The sequence below is a fragment of the Lissotriton vulgaris genome, chromosome 1_1, assembly GCF_964263255.1.
Source record: "Lissotriton vulgaris chromosome 1_1, aLisVul1.2, whole genome shotgun sequence".
NCBI lineage: Eukaryota > Metazoa > Chordata > Amphibia > Caudata > Salamandridae > Lissotriton > Lissotriton vulgaris.
The window spans coordinates 1147602771-1147626919 of record NC_141685.1 but is presented as its reverse complement, the minus strand read 5'-3'; the positions used below and the strand labels follow the sequence as shown (position 1 = coordinate 1147626919).

The 24149-nt window shown below is 47.8% G+C and overlaps 1 protein-coding gene across 8 annotated transcripts in view; it reads left to right on the top strand.

The window, feature by feature from the left end:
- Window positions 1-24149, top strand: part of DGKA (diacylglycerol kinase alpha) — a 458241-nt gene that overhangs the window by 302291 nt on the left and 131801 nt on the right. For all 8 annotated transcript variants that reach the window (XM_086963960.1, XM_086963920.1, XM_086963969.1 and 5 more), the window contains 4 exons: window positions 13139-13286; window positions 13793-13876; window positions 19179-19228; window positions 19953-20027. In XM_086963960.1, coding sequence (XP_086820086.1) covers window positions 13139-13286; window positions 13793-13876; window positions 19179-19228; window positions 19953-20027 — 357 coding nt within the window. The remainder of the gene's footprint in view (window positions 1-13138; window positions 13287-13792; window positions 13877-19178; window positions 19229-19952; window positions 20028-24149) is intronic.

Here is a 24149-nt window from a genome sequence, read left to right as displayed (position 1 = left end):
AATCCAGCCTTCTGTCCATCTATTTCTCCATCCTTTAAGCCTGTCAAGCATCCATCCATCTATCCATCTTTTCATATTCCCACCCATCCATCCTTTTACCATACCGTCCATTCATCCTCTCATTGTTAGTCTTGCATCCACTCTTCTCACACTTCCAACCATTCCTCCATATTTTACCCATTCATCCACCCATCCATCAATTCACCCTCCTTTTATCAATCCACAAATTCATCCATTCAGCCTTCCACCCAGCCTTACATCATTACAGACACTTACTTTCACCCACCCATGTAAATCTTGTTTTCCGTTTCCATCCATCCGTCCTTTTATCCTTGCATTCATCCTTCCATCCGTAGTTCCTTCCTTATTTTTATGTCCTTCCTTTTGTTCTTCCTTCCAAACCGCTCTCCCACTCTATCTTTCATTACCTCTCTTTTTCTCTCTCTTAATTTGTTTGCTGTGGTTCAGTCCTGATCACTGTGCTGTTATTTGTTTTCCTTTTGATTTTTTAATATCTTTTGTCTGCAGAGCTGCAGCAAGGACAGGGTCATAATTATGAAAAATTGTCAGCACCAGCTGTGAAAGCGGGAGGTTCACGGACGCCACTGCTTGTGGAGGTTAAGCTTAGGGCCTAGAATAAACATACCACTCAAGCACAGTTTGTCATCGAACTCTTGGACCTACTTGACTCCACCTACCCAGATGTCGCCTTCCTGACGGAGACCTGGATGAACCCCTCCTCGGCACCCGACATCGCCATAGCCATCCCTGACAGCTACAAGATCACCCGCAGGGAACAGGAGGAGGAATCGCCATAGTCCACAGAAACACCCTCAGAATTTCGAACACCACCGACGACACACTTATCACCGCCGAACACCTGCACTTCCAGATCCACAACGACCCAACACCACCCTCAGAGGAACCCTTATCTACAATCCCCCCGGCCCCTGGCCGCAGTTCAGCAACTCCATCGCCGACTTCGTCAGCACGCACGCCCTTGCGTCCGCCGACTACATCCTCCTCGGAGACCTGAACTTCCACCTCGAGAACACCAACTCCACCACCCTGCTCGACAACCATGCCAACCTCGGACTCAAAACAGCTCATCACAACTCTCACCCACTCCACCAGACACACGCTTGACCCCATCTTCTCAGCCAACAACCACGTCACCTTCAGCCACACCACCGAACTCCACTGGACCGACCACCGCTGCATCCACTTCACCTTCGAGAAGCCTACCATGGACCACCGCACACAACGAGTCCCTCAGTGCAGCTGGAGAAAAGTCACCAAAGATCAGCTAGTCACCACCCTCGCCCGAAACCCACCAGCGGACACTACCGACACCGACTCCGCCGCCCTCAACCTCAGCCAATGGATCGAGGACTGAGCCAACAGTCTCGCCCCGATCAAGAAACCCTCCAACAGACGCATTGACAGAAAAGCCAGCTGGTTTCACCGCTTACCTCCAGGCATCCAAGCAGGCCTGCCGCAGGCTTGAGAAGAAGTGGCACTATGAACAAACAGCAACACAGCCTACAAGAGCGCCATCCGCAGACACCACCAACTCATCTGACCCGCCAAAAGGACCTCCTTTAAAGAGCGCATTGACAACAACGCACACAACAGCAAAATTCTCTTCAACATCGTGAAGGAACTCTCCAACCCCAGCTCCAACTCCAACGCATCCCGCCATCACAAGACCTCTGCAACTTCCTAGCCACCTTCTTCCACCACAAGATCGCACACATCCACAACAGCTTCAGCATCCAGGCCCCCCGACAGACACAGACACCTCAGACTCACTGCCCCCTAGCCTCAACGACATCGACCGCCTGCTTTCCTGGACCCACGTCAACGACGAAGACACCATTAAAATCATGAACACCAACCCCTCCGGTTCACCTTCCGACCCCTGCCCGCACCACATCTTCAACAAAGTAAGCTCCACCATTGCACCCCATCTCTGCAAGATCATCAACAGTTCCTTCGAGACCGCCACCTTCCCAGAGAGCTGGAAGCACGCCGAGATGAACGCCCTACTCAAGAAACCCAAAGCTGACCCCAAGGACCTCAAGAACTTCCGGCCCATCGCCCTCCTCCCATTCCCGGCAAAAGTTATTGAGAAGATCGTCAACAGGCAACTGACCTCTTTCCTCGAAAACAACAGCATCCTGGACCCGTCCCAATCCGGATTCTACAGCAACCACAGCACCGAAACAGCCCTCATCGCCGCAACCGACGACATCAGGGCCATGATGGACAACGGAAAAACCGAGACCCTCATCCTCCTGGATCTCTCGGCTGCCTTTGACAATGACTGCCACCACACCATCCACACACGCTTCCACAACGCAGGGATCTGCGACAAAGCACTGGATTGGACCACCTCCTTCCTCACCGGCAAAACCCAGAGTGTCTGCCTCCCCCTTTCCACTCTAAAGGCACCAAGATCATCTGCGGCGTACCCCAAGGATCGTCCCTCAGCCCGACACTCTTCAACATCTACATGGCACGGCGCGCCAACATCGCCAGATCTCACGACAACATCGTCTCATACGCCGATGACACCCAGCTGATCGTGTCCCTCACCAAGGCCCTCACCACTGCCAAATCCATCCTCCACGAAGGAATGGAGGCCATCGCCCAATGTATGATGATCAGCCGCCTAAAACTGAACTTGGACAAGACGGAGGTCCTCCTCATCGGATCCACCCCCACTGCCTGGGACGACTCATGTTGGCCGGCCGCACTGGGAGCTGCACGACGCCCACGAACCACGCACGCAACCTGGGAGTCATCCTGGACTCCGCATTGTCATTGACCCAGCTAGTGAACGCTGTCTCCTCCTGCTTCAACACCCTCCGCATGCTCCGCAAGATCTACAGATGGATCCCCACCCGTACCAAAAGGACATCCACCCAGGCCCTCGTCAGCAGCAGACTGGACTACGGCAACGCTCTCTAAGCAGGAACATCAGCACTCCAGAAATTACTGCAATGCATACAGAACGCCTCTGCACGCCTCATCCTTGACATCCCCCGCCACAACCGCATCACAGCCCACCTGAGAGACCTACACTGGCTTCCCACCAACAAGAGGATCACCTTCAAGCTCCTCACCCATGCTCACAAAGCTCTCCACAACACTGGACCAGCATACCTCAATGAACGACTCACCTTCTACACCCTGAACTGCCAGCTTTGCTCCGCTGGCCTCATCCTCGCCACCGCCCCCGCATCTGTCAAACGACCGCCAGCAGCAGATCGTTGTCTCACCTTGCCGCAAAAACCTGGAACACCATCCCCATCCACCTACGACAGACCCAGGACCTGCTGGCCTTCAGGAGACTCCTCAAGACCTGGCTGTTCAAGCAGTAGCAGCAATCCCCCCCCCCCCCGGTGCCTTGAGACCCTCACGGGTAAGTTGTGCGCTCTACAAATGTACCGATTGATTGGATGGCTTTGAGAGGTATCACTGGCCCGTAGCTCACTCATCGTCTCCTTTTATTTCCTTACCCACGTCGCCCATGCAGCACCAAGAAAATCATTCTGCTAGAGTAGGATTCTCCCCAGTTGACCCCTCCCCAGGTAAGTGTTACATACCTCAGCCCCTGGCCTTCGAACCTAACAAACATTACATTCCTTCCCAACCATAACCAAGTTTCATTTAACTGTCATTTTAATACGATCACAACATGAACAAACCACTCTCAATGTGGTCATAATTGCCCTCTCCACTCTTAGATGGCTTAGTCTATCAGACGAACAGATGGTGGTGGGTATTCTCGCAGCAGTATCTCGAGCAACTACTCTGCTTCTCTGGGGTCGCCCCCCCCCCCCAGAGCGTATCTGGGCAGCGGGCGGCGGTGTCAGCTTGCCACCAGGGACACTGGTGTCGGCTGTCACTTCATCTCATGGTGGTGAATGGTCTCCCCACCTGAGTTGTCTCCTACAGTTGTTCATGTGTCCACCTCCGGTCCTTTAGCAATGGGTTGCCCTTTCGCAAGTTTGAAGAATGACACATTCCTGGTGATTACCTCTCCCTCACCATGTTGCCTTGCTGCAGAGTGACCACCCACAGGTCCTGTTTAAACAGCAGCCGGAACTTGCTTCCCATATGCCAGTCTTTGATAAAGACTCTGTCGCCTGCTTGGATACTCATTTCTTTACCTGTGCGGCTCTTGCTTGCTCATTGGTTGGTGAGCATGCCGCTTTGCAGGGTGCGGCTATCATCTCTGGGTGGTGGTGTCCAGCTAGGGTGAGGAGGCATAGTGTTCACAGCCACCTGATGCAAAAACCAAAGTTGATGGTCAGAATGCAGAACAATGTCACAGGGTCAAGGCTGATTTGCATATGGCCATGTCTGAACTGGGGTGGTGTGGAGTGCAAAATACGATGGATTTAGGCCTAGATCTCTGTACTGGGGTCAATGTATGACATTGTTCTGCATTCTGTCCATCAACTGTTGTTTTTGTATTTGTTACCCCCAGTGGGATGGGTATGCTCAGACGTGAGTCCCATGCTCTCCACATCACTGGAGTCAAGCTATCCTGGCTGAAGACGGCTGATAGCCAGAAACCGGTTCTAGGATGCTTGATTCCGGTCCAGTAAAGACATGGCTTGGCAGTTCGGGCTGGACTGTTCCCATGAGGCACAAGGTCAAGGCTGATTTGCATATGGCCATGTCTGAACTGGGGTGGTGTGGAGTGCAAAAAAACGATGGATTTAGGCCCAGATCTCTGTACTGGGGTGAATGTATGACATTGTTCTGCATTCTGTCCATCAAATGTTGTTTTTGCATTCACAGCCACCTGACCCATGAAGATATGCTCTGGAGCCCGATCTGTGGTGATGTGTGTAGTCTAGCAATACTCCTGGAGGAAGGCATATATGGCCCATTTGATGGACTGCTGGTTGGCATGAGCAAGTCAGAGGACTTTGTTGAGTGCCCTCATAAAACGCTCCACTTTGTTGTTAGCCTGTAGCCACTGAGGAGTCACTTTCCTGTGGTTGATGTTCCACACTTTTAGGTATGCTGCAAGTTCCTGGCTTTGAAAGGGGGGGCCCATTGTCCGCATAGATTTTCTTTAGCAACCCATGAGTTGCATTAATTTTTTCTAGCAATATTTCACTTGCCACCTGGAATGATACAATTTCCACCTTGGGATTTTTGGTGTAGTCATCTATCAGGGCTATGGTGTATCATCCATCTGGGAGGCAGCCAAAATTTAGCCTGGCACTCATCCAGGCTGAAGAGGGTCGTCTTCTGTGATGATCTGCGCTGGGGTATCCAGAGGTCCAACGACATGGCATCATTGATGTTAGAAGGCGGCCTCAGTGGAGGGCAGGAAGTGTACCTGACCACCCTGGGACCCACCTCCCTAGGTACGAAGACGAGCACTGGTGGGAGACTTCTCAGGGGGAGAGTCTCGAATTTTGGATCGTACACACTACACAAGTACCAATGACATAGAGAGACCACACCGTAGCTTCTTAAGAACGTTTATCTCGTGATTCAAAGGATCTTTATGATCAATGGAAGCTGGTAGTTACAAGTAGAGCAAGAGCTCAAAGAGTCTCGGTCAGGGTAGGGGTTAGAGGATCAGTGTCCTTGTCGTTGCGTATCCGGCGCACAGCTCTCAATCCTCGAGCCAGGGGATACAGGGCGATCCTTCAGGGTCCAGCCGGACCAGGAGAGTCTGGGAGCTGCGAGTCACTCAGTAGGGCTCAAGCAAGATGTCGGAGGTCTTACGATCTTCAGGGGAGGCGCGGTCACTCAGCTGGGCTAAGATGGTTCAAGGTTGCAGGGGAGCCGCGAGTCACTCAGCAGGGCTCAAGCACGATGTCGGAGTTCTTACGATCTTCAGGGGAGCCGCGAGTCACTCAGCAGGGCTCAGATGTTCCAAGGTTGCAGGGGAGCCGCGAGTCACTCAGCAGGGCTCAAGTGGTTCCGGCAGAAGTCCTTCTCTGCCAAACGAGCCGCGACCACGTCATCAGGGCTCTCGATGTTCCAGAATCGAATCTGCCGATAGTCTCGGAGCATCCCCAGTTATAGGACTGCTCCTCTTTGATCTCCGGTGTCTGGTCGGCAGGGGATTTGGCACCTGGGGGCCGCTTGTTGGGGTTTCCTGCCATGCGGCCCTTTGATCCATTCAGGTTGGTTTCGGGAGGAGTCCCAGACACACAGCAGGCATGGAGCCAGCCCGGGCGGCCGGAGGGGCGATCGAAACCCACTTCTCGAGGAGAGGTCGGAGGTGTGAAGGATACTGCTCCTCCCTCTCTCACTCGCTGGGAGCACTCTGTCCTCCCGCCAGGGTGGCGCCTCTCGGCCAAGGCCGCGCTGGCTCGGATGGCCATCTTAGATGCCGAAAGTGGGCACACAGGGCCTACGGGCCGGGAAGATGGAGGCACGGGCTGGGAAGTCCGGGAAGGGTCAGGACTTAACGTGCAGGGAAGGGTTGGTTAGGCCGGGGGACTCAGGGGTCGGTTGTGGTGGAAGCTCGGAAGGGAGGTGCTACGGGTCAGGGAGGACCACGCCACGAGGCCGGGTCTAACAATTGACATGACCTGACTGTTGCCTCCACCATTTCATCCATCAATGGGAGCCACACCTTGCTCTGGAGTCAGTTCTTTGTCTTGACCATATTGTTGAAATGTAAACGTTACACATTTGTTTTGCTTGCTTATAACGTATTATGTAAAGATAGCATTCGCTGCACCATTTTAAGTTGAGCCGCCATTTTGAACTGCGATTGAAACTAACCCTAGCTTGCTGAGAAATGTCTCCTTTATTTTTTTTATTTTTCTCAAGGTTTAACGCTGTCTTTCACTTAGTACATTGTCCTCATTAGCACATACCTTTCCCACTAGATAGAGGCATTCTCCCACCAGCCCAACTGCGGGCAGGGCCAGAACAACCATCTATTACAGATAGCGTGTACCCAGCCTTAGAGTTGAAACATATCCTATTGTACCCCTTTGTTTTAGCTGTATGAGCCTGGAATTTTCCATTCTGGGCGGTGCCATCATAGGTTTGAAATGTACTTAATGTATCTTTACGCTGGTTGAAATCAGTCACTCTGCAGCAATCCAAGGAGGCTGGTCAGACCAGACTCCACTCAAGTGTACCATAATAAAATATCTTTGGTTTGTATTGTCTACTGTCTGACCAACTCTTCATTTGTAAGGAAGGCTGAGAGGTGGTTGCGAGTGACCCATGTGACCCTTATCAGGTCACTTCCTTCAACATCTTGATATCTGCGGTGCACTAGCTGTATGACCTGTCCAGTGAGATTGCTGGGGAGACTAAGCATGGGCCGCATAGCAGACATTCTTCTTCATCGTCCACTAATTCCTGTTGGGCATGTTAGAGTGACTCTAGGATGCGTTGTGCGTCGGGTGTCCAGACAGCCCATTCTCATTTTACGTCCTCCCACTTCCCTATCATGGATTCTGCAAGGGCCAGCTGCAGACATTTGTTTTCCTCGGTGGCCTGGCATATGCTTTCTAGGGACAGTGGTAGTGGTCTGGAGTGATCTACCATGTGTCTGAGATACTCCTCAGTCTTCTTTTTTTTTCGGGTTGTCGCGAGAGATAATCCATCGGGTTACTCGCTCCCAGCCGATATACAATTTAGCAGTCGTAGTCTTAAAGCTGTAGCATCCACTATTTGATGCTGGTGGCAGTTTAGGGGGATACCAGAGACTTGTGAACTGTGGCCACTGTGAATTGATGGCCGTAGACATAAATATGGAAATGCCTGGATGCCTAGTGTATGGTGATCACCTCTCTTAATTTGGGAGTACCCCTGCTCCATTGGTGTCTGCAACCCACTGGGGCCTCTGCACCACAGGTTTGCTGTTGGGTGAGGACCGTTCCCAGCCCCATTTGGCTTGCATCCACGCTGTGGTTGTGGTGCTGGCTGAAAGTGCGTCCTTGGTGGTCTGGAATACTGTGGTTTTAACTTTGCCCCATGCCCCAGTGGCCATGGCCTTGGTTAGCTTCTGCACCTGCAGTGTGAGGGAGGTCTGAGAAGAATCAATCACAGTAGTTTACTGTTAGAACCAGCAGTGTCTGGTTGGCTGAACGTAAGTAAAATACTTTTTAGCAGCACCACAGGCCGGAGCTACGAGGATAATCTCAACTTTAAATATATTGTGCTTTTGGCATATAATCAATGTATGAAGCGGCACAGCCGGCCAGTGTGGTGAATTACAGGTAACACACTCACACTACCTCACTCACTCGGCACCATTACTCTATGCGGCAGGTATCAGCCAGTCCATACGAAAGGCTCTTAGACACATACGCACTCAGCACCCTAACGCAGTGCCACTGGTACCCAGCAGGTCAATGGTTCACCTTCTGCAGACTCCGTGGCCCAAGGTTCACTCCACCCTCTTGTTCACTCCAATTGTCCGATACCCTCAGATGGAAGCTAACCAATCCCGCCTCCTGGACACTGGGCCGCACGCAGCCAAACTGGGGTATGCCAAAGTCACACTTAGTCTGGGTCCTCGGCAAGCAGCTTGGAATATGTACCAGTTTTAATTAGAAGGTAGACATAAACAAGGGAAGGTTAGCAACACCTCAGTAAGTTCTCTTCACTGGTCTGAAAACTCAAAGGAGTCACAGAGTCTCTTGATCTGCCTCCGAACTGTCTTGGAAGAGTTCCTTCAACCCAGTCAATCTCTTTCTCGCTACTTCCTGGCTCCAAGATGTCCTTAGGAGGGGCCAGGTGTGGAGAGGAGGATTGGTCCACCGTAATGAGGGTCAAAAGAGAGCAACCAACGTATGGGGAGTAACACGGGGAACCTCTCGATTAGAGGAGGTGCCATGATCGGTATACGATGATCCGGGTCATGCCCAGGCAATCTGGGCACATTGTCTGGTGCGCATTGGTCTGAATCGCCCCAGGCACTTTAGATTTCAAACACGATGAGTTGCACATTTTGCAACTCTCTGGAAATGAGTCGCAATGAACGTTGCACGTTGAGATGGGTTGTACCAGGCAATTCCCGTCACAAACACAGCAGAGTTGCAATTTCATACTTTTCTGGATATGAGGCACAACATCTGGTGCACAATGATACAGGTTGCACCAGACCAGTTTGGTTGCACACACACAGGCAAAAGTTCAGCAGAGCCACATGACCGGAGTGTGTCAGATGGAGAGAAGACAAGCAACAATGAAGACTTCTCACTGAAGCGCGCTTACTCCGCCAGCCCTCCGAGAGAGCCCACTGAGTCTCTGACTACGTTATAGGTACAACTGACCCATAACCATACAGCGTACCACTTGCCACCCTAAGAAGAGGGGTAAGTGCAATTACTTACCTGCGCAGGTCACACAATAGTGATTTGCAAATCCAGTCCTGAAGAAAGCCCTCCGACCCGACTGGGCACCTATAGTGCTGAAACATGTTGACCGCTCGACCACTCACTTTTTAACACAGGTGCCATAGAACAGTAGCTCTTCTATTCATGCACCACACATTCTTTTAAACTTGCCCTACCCCTGACAGAATAAATCCAAAACAGGGATTAGGAGGAAATTTTCAAGTTCACTTCACTTTCACCCACACTATTCCTGATCACTACTGCGAATAACCAGTTGGTCTCCCTCCTGGTGGAGGAAAGCACAGATAAGACCTAATGATGATGCTGCTCACGTAAAAGATAAAAGTGGACAACCAAGATATACCGCTATTACGAGCACTACGTGAATGAGGGTTTTTTAGATGGAAGAAAACCCCAGATACTGGTAAAAACAGGACAAGTGATCCATTCCCCATTGATTACTTTGAAAGTTCAGCAGAGCCACATGATGTAAAATGAGGCTTTACTACGGGTACACCCCCACCTCTGAGGATCACACCCTGTGAATCAGACACCCCACGCAATGAGCATGCAATTGGCCTGTCGCACTAGAGAGATGCATCACGATCGACAAAAGAGGACAGTGAATCTGCTCACCACCAACTAGATGCTTGTGAGTGTCAGGGTCCCCGTAGTATAGGAACTATACAACTTATATGCAGGCAAGATTTCTGGGGCTCTGCACTAGACAATCTGGTCTGCAGACACAATTCTTAGTTCCACGCTCATACCACTCTACCAGTTGGGATTCAGTAGCTGATATGGGCACTTGAGAGGGCATCTCTCGTCAGATGTCACAGGTAGGTTGTGTAGGTCCCTCGCAGGAGATTTTTGATGTCCATTAGATCTCCAGGAGAACAAGAGGCCTGCAGGATGGGCCCTTGGAGAGCACACTTCAGGGCGCCACACTTCAACAGGTTCTCAGCTAGGCCAAACACTATTTAGACAGTTATCCTCCATGTGCACAACAGAGACCTCTGGTAATGTGCACCACGCAGTCTGGGTTCTCCTGTCCCATATACCCATAAGCATATCTCACCCGTTGCTGAAGGATGGCGCCCATAGTTATACTATCACGTGTCTTCGAAGTTAGGGGCGGTTTAAGGGGTTGCCCTTTGAACCACAGATGTCTCCCCTAATTTATAGGCCTATCTGCCATGGGGCCACGGAATGCAGATCTTAATCTTTAGTAGGGCCAAACCACTATATCCCATTAGGCCCTCAAATGACAAAGGTGTGCTGTTCTTGTGGGATGCTCAAGGTTTATGGCTACCACTTGGAGAATGTACAGATGTGCTCCCCTGACCCTGGTGTCAACTGGAGCCAGGTATCATGGCACACAATACTCTTAGAGCATAGCAATGTCCATATTCTCTAAGTGGCATTCCTAAGCAAATTATACCAAAACCTCCTTTTCCAATGGAAAGGGTTTGGCATGTTGCATCCATTGATGGGAAACATTCTGGGGTTGCTCCACTGCAATCCACTATTGCAGCCCGAAGTAACCAACCACTTCCCCATGTTCACTTATGGGAAGAGCAGGCCTCATAGGCAGTTCCTCACTACCTGGGCGCACGTGCGCTACTGCTCTCACAGCCCTTCAATGGCAGGTTGGACACATAGTCCCCAGCACCAGGGGTGCAAGTGCGCCCGCACAAGTCTGCGCAGCAGACTGGTCATGGGTCTAACTACTACATGTGTCTGTGCTAATGCACAAGCCTGCGATGGCAGGCAACAGGCATTCACGGGCACCTTAGGTGCGGGTGCACACATACAGCAGCCTACAATGGCAAGGTGTGCTTGAGTTTACTCATGATAGCTGCCAGTGTGCACCCACTGGTCTGCGATGGCAGACCGGGCCATAAGCTTACCCAGGCCCTAGCACCTTAGGTACGCATGTGTGCTCCCCAACCTGCCCGACCCCGTTGGACTCGGGTCGACCCCCTTGTGGGTGCGCTTGTACACACCGGCCTGCGATGGCGGGCTGGGCACCTTCCACTAACACCGTAGGTGCAATCTTTCGGACACAGGCCTGTATCGGCAAGCCTGACCTAGGTGTTACAACACTGGGGATGTAGGTATGCACTCACTGGCCCACGATGGCAGACTAGGCACCAATCCACAATACCATAGGTGCCAGGGCACATCCTCTAGCCTGCCACTGCAGGCTGGACACATATTCAAAAACAGCATTAGGGCCAGGGCACACCCAGACTCATAGTTAATACTTCTCAGGTACAGGTGCGCACTCCCTGGTCTGCGTTGGCAGACCGGCCCATGTTTCTGAACACCGGGTCAGCGCCTCATCCTAGCTTGTTTAGGAAGGCGCATGCACTTCCCCACTGCCTTGACAGTGAGGACATGCTCAGGGCCTTAGGCCACATGAGAGAATCGACAACACTCCTGGGGTATTCCATGGGAAGCCGAAATCTAAAGTAGGGGAGGCCCCACATGGGCGGTTCCTCCCTACCTGGACAAGGAACATCCCTATGTACCTTCCCTGCCTTCAGCCTACCTCCCCCCCCTGGGGCATGCCCTCAGGGTATGTGACAACCCACTCAAAGTATCATCACTTAGGCTGAGGCCTAAGTGATGCCAACCTAGGCAGGGGCACAATGGTGCCCCTACAGGCCTGCCGTGACAGGCCCAATACAGTATTGACAGGCTATTCGGTGGGTGACACACTCGGTGCTACGCCCCTACTATTAATGAATGTTTTCCATTGAATTCCATATAATACATTCACAGCAACTAAGTGCTGTAATAAATGTCTATTTTTACCTTTGTAAGGTTGAGGCGTTGCCCCATCCCTCCCATTTACTCCCTTTTAATCTGAGGTCCTATTTTACAGTCCGAGTGTACTGCAAATCCTCCAATTTCAGGAGAAAATTATAAATCCGTAGGTGAATCCATTTTACCATAATGTGGTGAAGGAAATTCAGCTGATGGGTTGTCCTCTGGATTTGGTGCTTGCTTGAAGTTATTCTGCATGTTTTATTTAGCAGGCCTGAGTTCCCTGGCAGCATGTGGTCACAGTACCTGGGCCACTCTTCTGTGTCTCTGGAGAGTATTGAGAAGCCCACCACACATCCCTTCCCACTCTGCTCGATCAGAGCACACACACACCCAGGAAATTGAACTCAGACCACAAACTTAGAGCCCTGAGACCGCAATAAAAGATCAGAGACTGAGAACCTGCTGGCAGAGGGGCCGGAGGTCAGCATGACTCTGCAGCTTCTGGGAGCATTTATGGTTTAGTTGTGAGGCAGTCTAGAACCCCTTGATGGTAGGTCAATGACCACCCCTAGCGCCTTGAGACCCTCATGGGTGAGTAGTCGCGCTTTAACAAACTCCTGATTGATTGATTGAATGAACCCTCTCGGGTGTGAGAGGAGGGTTGCTCCTAGGAATCACCATTAAAGTAGCATGCAACTCCCACAGCCTCAAAGGGTGGGTCCTTTCTTTTATTCTAAAACCTGAGTGGACCCATCTAAGAGGGTACCAGGAAATGTCAGAACATACTTCCCCCTACCCCCGCCCCCCCTCCCCCAAGGGGCATATAATTGGCTTTGTAGATGTATCATGCAGCCCACATTCACCTCTGAGAGCTATCATCCACAGAAATGATCCAAACCCCAGAGTGAAACCGTGGAGCGATATGGTGATTTGGTGGTAGGGTCTAGAGTATTGGTGTATGGTCCGCTCTCCAAGCTTTGATGGCTCTACATAACTCTTATTTCTCTCCTGCCCAGTCCATCGATTTCGATGGTTTCAAGATGTTCATGAGGACATACCTGGAAGCAGACGAGATCTCAGATGAACTCTGTAAGCGGCTCTTCATGTCTTTCCAGACGGAGTCCAGCCAGACCCGCCAGCCGGCAGACATCAACAAAGAACCAGGTGAGGGGTCAGCCTATATCTGGGCTTAAAACTGCAGCCCACCTGCGTTGGGTCTGCATGTCACAGGGCTGAGAGAATGGAAGTAACATGGCATGCAAAATAGCATTTTATGTGGGAGTGCCCAGTGTTTGTCCATATCAGATTTTCAGGATAATCACTGATTGTCTAAATAATTATTGTTTATAAATTAATCTCATGTGGAATTCCTGGAAATAGGCCCTCTTCGACCACCTTCTGACACCTCTCATTATAAGGTTTTCAAAGTGCCTGAGTCATCAAGACTCTTTCAAGGCCTGGATGGTCCAATGACAGTTGGTTTCCAAAGCAAACATCTATATTATCCATTTGAATTCGTTCGTGAAGTACCTTTCTCAACGTGTTTAAATGGTCAGGGCCAGGAGGGCCCATCAAAAGCATCAATATCTGTTTTAGGGTTTGACATGGGTAATGCTTGCGTTGTGCTTACTTTTTTTTGTTGCCTCTTGGGCAACCTTGTTTTTTTCCAGACAAGAACCTGGTGGTCAGCCTGGATGACGTGTCCTGCTACTTCTCTCTACTGGAAGGTGGCCGGGCAGAGGATAAACTGCAATGTAGGTACTATTCAAAAACTCTGTGCATAGCAAAAATAATTCTGTATATCTCCTTTAACCGAAAAGTATCCACATTTCTGCTTAAAATATACTGCGTTTTTGCAGCAGATATATTTTACGAGATTGTCGGAGAGAAATCTACATTTTTTATCGCCCAGCCGGTCCTGATGATGATCCCATTTTATTAAGAGCCCTTAGGGATCGAAACGTCGACGCTTTGAACAGTGTTACATATGATCTAATGTGTTGACACTGTTGGATGTATTTTGCGAAACTATCCATTCAAATCGCAAGCCATCCTTTGGCCCCAAAAATCTTTTCTTGCCTGAAAAACCTCTTTCCTTTTTTCTACCTTGCTTGACTCTATTGGTTTTCCAACCTTGCGGGATAGGTACAGGACTGTACCCTATCTTGTTTTTCGTATTTTGACCTTCTCCTGGTCAATGTATTTTGACCTTCTCCTGGTCAATGTAATTCTATGTTATTCTCAATAAATTACTCTTCGCCCGGCTGGGCGATAAAAAATATAGTACTGATTGTGGTCTATATTAGCATCTCTTGTTACATCCTAAATCCCTAGGACCCCTGTTGCCTATAATAACTGAATTAACCCATGGTCCGAAGGCCCCTCTACGGGTTTCCTTGTGTTCCAAAATGAGGACAGAAATCTACAGCATATTACAAGTCTCATGAAAAGAAAAGGATATTCCCTCCTAATTATGTTCCATCTGCAGAATGGTTGGGCTCCACTCACCACTAAAATCGTACAATGATACTCCATAAAACAAAACTTGTTAAAACTGAGGGGTAGGGCGGGACTGAGAATGTGGGGGCATAAGAGAGGGAGCTCAGAAAAAAGGTGTGTGTAGTGCCTGCACTAAGAGTCTTTCGAAGCATGGTACCTTCCAGAATTAAGACTCCTTTAGAAACTGGGCTCATGCCCACTTTCAAGGTTAAGATTGAAAGACCTCTCCTAGCCATACCAACGCTCTCCAGAGATTTGATCTTGCTTCAAACAAGCATCGCCAATGACCTCACTATATCTAACCACTAGCCCCACTCATGCTCTGATGGGTGATGTAGGCTGTGCCTGGAGGGCTAAAGGAGCCATGCCCACCTCCTCACCCACGCACTGTAGGCGATTGAGGCTGTCTGGACCTGGTACAGGCCTGTGTTTGGCGCCTTTGGGAATAGTCTGCATGGTCCTTTCCTCCATTTCTCCCTGAGCTAAAGTTGATGTCTTCTGTTGGAAGAGGGCAATGGGTTAAATACTCTGGGCTCACCAAGGTTTTTTTTTTAATGTACATTTTTAAAAAACTTTTTGTGTATATCTTTTCAAAAACAATTAAACACAAGTCCCACATAAATGTACATATAATAAACGTCAAGCTTGATTAAAAATAATATCTACATCGTGTATTACATCACATAGCTAGAGTATGGTATGCAGCAATGATAATGAAACCATTGGCAAAGCCAATAGGTCTGAGTTTAATCTGCGAACACAGGGCGCATTAGCCACTTGGAGCCAGACACATGCAAGGGATCTAGCAGGAGTAGACAGTGAGGACCACAGTTGTAAAGTAGTCCTGCATGCAGTTTAATCCCAGCCCTCGGGGCGGGGGAGGGGTGTGGGGGGGGTAAAAAAATCAGGAGCATTTGGTGAGGGATAACTCCCCACTGGACTGAGGCAAGACATGATTGACAAAGTCTCAAGCCAATTGTTGAACGGCTGAGTCAAAGAAAGCCAGTGGATGAAAGGGGTAGCCCCAAAGCCCACTCCTTGAATATTGCGAGCACTAGGTCTCTTTGGTAGCTGGGTGTTAAAACCCAGGCTCTAAAATGGTTAACAACAGTTTCCAGAGAGACCTGCCATTTGTATAAGCTTGTTTGGTAAAGGAAAGCCAATGAGTCAGCAACTGTGTCTGGTGGCTCAGTGGACACATGTATCATCTGCAGTGACCTGTGTTTGACCCCTTGGTCAAAGGTTCAAATCCTGGTGGGTCCACTCAGCCTTTCATCCTTCCAAGGCCAATACAGTGAGTGCCATTGTGTTGGGTAGTAATAAACATCCGTTATTCAGTATGAACATACCCTTCTAGATGACAGTGCACTTTACGAAAACACATATCATGTTATGAGTGCATTATGTGCAAAAGGGGTGAGGTGAAGTATTAAAATGTAAAGGACATTAAGAAACGTTTGTTTGGTAAAGGTAATCTTTAGTGCTTTCTTAGTAAAATAACTTAATAGAATATACAACACAAATATAGTAAATCATTAACACATGTTAAAAATACAGCAAACTATAAAAATTGGTTAACATAGTTAATATCCATCACATTCCATAGCAAGATTACTGACTACGGCAGCCTATCTGGCATTAGCTATACTCTTATTTGTTATTTCATGTATTAAATAAACAAAAACATATTTCAAAAGGTAATAAAATAAAAATAAAAACAAAACAAATTCTGTGTAACCAATGTGCCAGTTTTCAAGAAAAAAGTAAAAAAGAAATAAAATAAAAAATTAGTCGTCAGTTGCCCCAGTAAAGTTTACTATTACAGATCATACCATTTTAAACAGCACTATCTTAACCATAAGAATCAACCACATTAACATGCCTGCTTGAGAGAAAAGGGAAGCCTGGTTTTTCGAACATGGTCACATCCATCTTAGAAGTCGACCAGAAATGTTGTAGGTCTGAGAGTTCATTGGCACTGAATGGAGTGAAATTCCTAAAATAGGAAATGTGGTTTCAAAAGAGGAACAGCTTATTAGCAGTGCCAGGAAGTATGAGGTGGACTCCTTTCACTCCACATCATGCCCCTGATACGGAAGTTTGTGTGACTGAGATTCCATCGGTACAGTGCGCAGTGAAATGCACAACATTGAAAAAGCACTTGGAAGAGAAAAAGAAGGTCAACAATGGCAGGGGGTAGATACTTCCCACCCTAAATTCCAGAGAGGACTTGCTTCTTTGTTATCAGGGAGACTTGTTGCTGTCGTCTTATCTTATCTTTAATGTTGTGGTCTTTATTCTCTGCTCATTTTCTCCTTGTGATATATAATACTTATCTTATTTTTGTGGTCTCTAATGTCTGTTCTTCGTCTACTTGTGGTCTATAATCCTACTCTTCATCTCTTTGTGGTCTCTAATCTCTGCTCCGCTTCTGCTTGTAGTCTATAATCCTTCTCTTCATCTCTTCTCACTGTGGATCCTAATCTCAATTTACCTTCTCCATGGCACTTCTAATCTCTACTTGCTTTCTTCCTGTATTCTCTAGTCTCTTCTTCTCCCTGTGGTCTCTCATCGCTTCTTTTCTTCTCCTTTTGATCTCTTGTTACTGTTTGTCGTATCCATATGATCTCTAATCTCTGCTTGAATTCTCCTGGTGCTCTCCAATCTCTGTTTGCCTCATCGTTGCAGTCTCTAATTCCTGCTTACCTTCTCCAATTTCTTCTACCATTCTCTTTATGGTCTGTAAAATGTTATCTTCTTCTCCTTTTAGTATCTAACCTCTGATCTTCATCTCTGTAGATTTTGATCTCTGTTTAACTTTTTGTGTCCTTTAAACTGGTATTCTTTTCTATTTATAACGTCTACTCTATGCTCACCCTCTGTTTCTGGCCACTGATGTCTACTCCTCTTTACCTGGTGGTGGTCAATCTCTGCTTACTCTCTCCTTGTGTTCTCTAATTTCTTCTCTGAATTCTCGTTGTGGTCTGCAATTTCTTATCCTGTTCTGCTTCTCGAGTCTCATCTCTGATTATCTTTTCTTTGTGGTCCCTAATCTGTGTTTGGCTTCTCGGTGTTAGGTAATCTCATATCGCCATCTGACTGTTTCGTGGAATGCCTGCTTGCTTTTCCGTGTAGTATATAATCTCTTCTTTTCTTCTCTTTGTGGTCCCTAATATCAGCTCATCTTCATGTACTTTCTATTCTCAACTTGTCTTCTCTTTGTGATTTCTAAACCCTGCTTGTCTACTCCGTGTGGCCTGTAGTCAGTGCTCACCTTCTAATTGTGATCACAAATATGTGCTCATGCCTTCGTGTTTAATAATCTCTGATTTTTGTTGCATGCTCTTCTTTTCTTTTCTTATTGGTCTACAATTTTCTTTGCTTCTCGCGTATGTGGCCTTTTATTATAGTCGCCTTGTGGTTCTGATCACTGCTCAGCTCTCCTTGAGATCTTGAATCTCTGTTAGTTTTCTCCTTTTGGTCTCTTGGTTCTTTTCTGCTTGTCTCTAATCTCGCCCCATATTTTCCCTTTAGTCGCTCATCTCCTTGTACCTTCTATTGATTTATTCAATATCTGCTTATCTTCTCATTTTTAGGTTGAACATTCGAGACTCCTGTATATAATTTAGTATTTACTTATGTGTATGTACTTTGTGGGCTCTGGAGATCAGCCCTAGGACTGGTGTGCTTTCGCTTAGGAACTTTTTTTCTGTTCATCTGCCTCTATTTAGCTGTCTTGATGAAAAACGACGAGCAGAGGTCAGTAAAATACCAGAATCACTTTAGCACCCGTAGACAATAATATTTTTTTCAAATCTTGTATTTTCAGTGATATGACCACTGTAGACCCAGATTTTATATTAAAAACAGAGCTTTGGACTATACCATTTCCTGTTGAAAGGCAATATTTCTCTCCATGTGTTCCCATACCTGGCGTGTCACGCAGTTTGGTTCTTACTTTCCCTCCATGTTAAAGAACAGTAGATATTTCAGCACACAGGCTAATGTGCTGCATAGCTAAATACATATAAGGTCCCAAAGGCGAGATCAATTGCATTGCAAATGCTTGTTTAACCCTGTTCTCTTTCCTCTGATTTCTGCTTGTGTGTTATATTAACTCCAAATTCCTGGTCGTCTTTTCCTCAAGGTTTATAATATCTCTTCACCTTATTCTGATTGTTAATATCTGTTTGTCGTCTTCTTGTAGTCTCTAATGTCTGCTCACCTTTTTCAGTCGAGTAATATGTGCCGTAACCCCCTCTTTTATTTTTTATTTTTAGAGTTTTATATAGGGTGATCTAGCCCCAAAGATATCGGGGTTCAGAGCGCTTAAATAGCACCAGTATCGTTACACAAGGACACATTCATTTTTTGTTAGGCACAGGGAGATTAAGTGATTTGCCTAGAATCACAGAATGTTGAGCGTCGTTGCCGAGACTCGAACTCGGTTCCCCTGTCTCGACGTCGACTGCTCTAGCCGTAAGGCTACATCCTCTCATCCTCTCTTGTTTTCTATATGTGGTTTGTAATACCTTCTTTCTCCTGTTTCTCCTGCAGTTACCTTCAGACTCTATGATAAGGATGGGAATGGCCTCCTAGACAGTTCAGTGAGTATAATCAGTGCTAAGGCGGCTCTTGGCCACTTTTGTTTGGTATGTTTTTTCCTTTCTCTGTCGTCAATTGCTTTTCCAAGGTAAACAACCTTTACAATGAAACTTTTACAACGCACTACCATTACGACGCAACTTTTACAACGCAAACCATTACAACGCATTGCGCTGGGGGGCGCTCTAGGATAGGGAATAGGTTTAATGTACTATCCAACACCTTCCCTACTATCCACGGGGACTGGAGTTGGAATAGTAAATTAAACTATTCACTATCCAGCGCCCCAAAGCACTATGCGTTGTAAAGGCATGTGTTGTAAAAACCGCGTTGTAAAGGCATGCGTTATAAAAGCATGCATTGTAACATCATACATCCCTTTACCAACATACACTGAAGGGGCTTTCTCTGTTTCTCTGACCCCAAAATTATCCATCTGGAGAGGACAATGTATTTCTTTGTCACCTGGAGCATCTTTTGTCTCTGAGCTTCAGCTGGTTGTCTGGAAACCCCGCAGTGCTGCCTCTGTCATACACATAATGCTATGCCGGAGCACTCCCTCTGCTCTGTCTTGATCTTTCTCATCCCAGCTCTCACTTTTCTCCACAATGAGAGGGGTCAGTGGCTTCATCAGATTAACTCAACCTTTCTTTAGTGTAAACCTTCATGGTGTGATGCCAGTCCTTGTCATCCAACCAACATGCCCTTGTTTTCTGTCTTTTGCAGGAAGTGGATCGCATTATAACGCAGATGATGCGTGTGGCGGAATATCTGGACTGGGACATCACAGAGCTGAAGCCGGTGAGTGGAGTTGTTGCCATGGTCTCCGTGACATTGATGGTTCATGTGGTACTGCAAGAAACACCTAATCAGCCACCAAATGAGGTAGCACAGCCAAGCATCCAAAGAAGCCCTCTTACGAAAGCATCCCAATCTGACTGAGCTAGGATCCCGGCAAGACTTTCCACTCTAGCCACTATAACAGCACTAGTACAAATGTTAACATAGAATTACATAACATAACACAGACCCCTTCATACTTTCAGGCAACCATTTTCCAGTCTGTACTCTGCACTCTACAGGTTGATTAATCTTATAATCAATTCCTTGGTTCCTTTTAGCATCACTGGGTAAAGATTTTTAGGTCGAGCCTGGCGTAATCAGGGCGAAAGCGCTGTCGCCAGCGAGCTCTATTGTTAGGGGCTTGCCTTGGAAGTGGGACAGGAGATGGGCACGCGCAGAGCTTTTGGCGATTTCAGCAGGTGTACGTGCACGTACAGGCACGCGCCGTGCACATCTCTTGTCCCCCTTCCTTCAAGCCAGCATGCAGTGTCACTTTCAGTTATTTCTTATAAAAAAAATTCTTGCCCCATCGTTGGAGCGGCCCGCAATGGCGGGTCCGCTCAGGAAATACATTTGTACACTGTACCTTCATCGGCACAACCATTAGACAAATGGAGAATCCCCCGCTCACCCGGTCTGCGGGGGGAACTCCTCCTCAACAGCAGCTGGCTGCGGTGCTTTTCCGAAGCACTCCAGCTCCTCTGCCAGCACGGCGCGGGGCTCTCTCCTTAGGCATGGGAGCCCTGCAGTGCTATCAGCTGGTCTTCACCCGGGCCCCCTCCTGGGACCCGGGACTTCAGCTCCTGCACTTCCTCTTTGGCGCCGGGGCTCCCTCTTCACCACAAAAGTTGCAAAAGGCACGCATGCGCGGGCAGCCCCCGCCCTCCCAGCCCGGATACTGAGTTGCTTTCTGTTTCACTTCTTATCTCCCTGTCTCAGCTTGTTGTCAATAGTGATCTTCCGTGCTCGCTGGTTGCTGCTGTCTCTTATTTGTATTTATTTATTTAATGCGTTTTTATATAGCGCCAACTTTACCCGAAGTAAATAAGAGCAGAGTGGGTCCTTCCTGCGCGCGGGGGTTGCCGAGGTAGAGGGGTGGATAATTTGCTCAGACAGCGGGGCGCGCACACTATCGCACAGCCCCCCGTTCGTCCTTCCACCCCTCGGGTCAACAGGACCCGGCGGAGCCGAGCCACTGGTCCCAACTCACCGCCCTCCGAGCAGCTGGGCTCCAAAGGACGCCTTCCCGCCCCTCCGCGCCCTGTGCATTAGTGACATGTACTCAGCTTGAACATGACAGCGCCAAATCCTTGAGGTACCATGCAACACTTAAGTTTTCTCAGCACTCTAAGTGAACGCGCCAGTTCCTGTCAGCTGACACACAAGTCCGTTGCCTTTCGTGATTGCCATTGCACTTGTCGGCCACTGCTCACTCACAGTCACGTGAGATGCTGCACGCACTGTGGAACAGAGGCTGTGCTATGTAAGATGGGCCTCCTGCCAGCCATGCGCACATACAAAGGTAGGGCATTGCACTACTTCAGAATGTGTCCATTGCGATGCTTGCCAGCCACGCGCACACAAAGATGGGGCCCACACGCTCATTTAAAACATGTCCGTTCACTGGCCCATTAGTGACCTGTGCTCAGCAAAAGCAATACTGGTTTACATTTATTGTGCAGAGGGTTTTACCTAGTGGCCGTTCTTCCTCACTCCCAGACTGCCAGAGTTAATGTTTCTTTTGCAGGTGATCAGTCTATGCCTCAGGGTAGTTGACTTGCAGCGTAAATCACAGCTTAAAGGGTTTAAAAGTACGTTTTCCAATCTCCTCTCCTTCTTTCTCACTGTAAGCTCGGTACATAAGTCCTCCAAGATATTGTATGGCTCCTCCAAAATCCCTGTGGGTTTCATTCATTGGTTCCTACATCTCTGAGCAGAATCTGATGCCTGGCCTATCACATCCGTAATCATCACTCACCCTTCAAGATGATTTATCTTCTCAGAGATAAGAACCCCAAGCTGCATTCATGCCAGGCACAGTTTACACATGAGCTGCCTTATTCAACTCTTGGAATGCCCCTACGTCATCCCTGGAATGCGAGGATGTCACAGCAGCTTCAGCCTAGCTGACGATGGTAAAGTACAATATGACAGTTAGAATAGTACATTACAGCAGTAATTTGGGTGTAGTAGGTCCCACACACTTCTACCACCACCCCATGCCACTGCAGTTGCTGCACTATTGAAAGCCATGACCCTGGTGCTAAACACACTTTGAGCAGCTCGGCACACTGTTTCCAGGCACCAAGCTGCCGCTCAGTGAACTTTCATTGAAGGCAACTTCAGAAGTAGGTTGGAACTGGGCAGGGGCTCAGCGAATGGAAGTCCTGTCACATCCCACAATAACAGAATATGAAATAAGGACTCCATAGTATTCTGGTACATCTCAGAATTAAGGTGAAACACATTTACTCATGGGAGCCATGCACAAAGAAATATAGAACAGACATAATACGAATATTCCCTATATGTTGAAAATGTGTTTTTTGGTTTGCTGTCTTTTAGTGTGTTAATAAATAATTTGCTTCTTGAAATTCTCAGTTACTGTGTTCCTCTGAAAACTTTCTGTAGTCAGAGTGAATATTTAAGCCTGGGGAAAGTGCTTTATGCACTAAATTGCTGTTATTGCCTATTCAAAAGATGAGAGATTTGGGGGGAATCTTGTTTTTTCCAAGCTAAGTACTGCATGACTAATGAAGAATGGGTTTCCATACAGCAGTGCCCCAATGAAAACATTATGTATTATGTGCAATATTAGCATCTTAAAAGACCTAATATATATTGAGCCACGATTATGAAACACACCTCTCCTGTGCGGATGGAAGTTTGTACAAAGCAGGCTATTTAAACAAGCATTTGCAATGCAATAGGTCTCACATTTGTTAAAAGTTAGAGCTGTTGACGTTGAAAATGACAATGTTTTTTACTTTTGACTTTTTTTTACCAAAGGCAATAGCGCTATGCAAATATAATTACTCCACTGCAAATAAAAAAAACAAAGTAAAAAACATTGTCATTTGCAACGCCAACAGCTCTAACTTTAATAAATGCTAGATCTATTGCATTGCAAATGCTTGTTTTCTTAAGGAAGGGTACAAAGATCTGTGAAGAACCAGTATATTGTGGGCATCAAGACAAGCAAGGCCCTGTCTGACCCATGGATGTTTGGGTCCACGTGTTAGTTTACATTCATGGCCCTCTGTAAGGCATGCAGAAGAGACTTCCCTAAGCCATCCTTAACACCAAAGGCATTCTACACAATTTCCAGCCAAGGTTGGGACCTGGCCCTAGGAGCTTGGGAGCTTCTAAGGCAGGGGTCTCCAAACCGGTCCTGGAGGGCCGGATCCATGCCAGATTTTTAAAATAACTACATGTATCTCAATGGGGATATCCAAAAAATCTGGCATGGATCCGGCCCTCCAGGACCGGTTTGGAGACCCCTGTTCTAAGGTGACTTTCTCAAACCTGGTAACAGGCAGCAACTTAATGTCTGCACACAACTTCCGAGTGGCCCTATTAAGCCCCGTGGCTGTTAATCTCGATGGTGTGGGGATTCAGATTTAACCGGGTATGGTCTCATTGCTTCTTCACGCCACCGTTTCTAACAATCACCATCTAGTGGAGACATTAGGGCTTTGCAGAACCTCAAAGAAGAGGTCAAGGAGCACTGAGACTCTGCCCATTAAACATAGTGGCTGCTCCTAGAATATTAAATTGCTGAATGTACCTCTACTTTGACATACATGTCAGCCACTTCAGACCTTAAAGCCTATGGATAGTTTTGGAAAAACACCTTTCTGGGAATTATACACCATCTCGTCACATAGTCCCAAAAATGTAAGTCAAGCTGCTATTTAAAAGTCTTTGTGCACAGATGATGTCTGTAAAATATACAGTGTCCCGACGCCATGCCGGAAGCAGTCAACCTCATAATGGCCAGGAGACTCAATTCGGGAAACTGTCCTCAAAAAGGACAATAAAGGGCAATGCCATTGATGTGGCCCTAAAAAACTGGTGTAA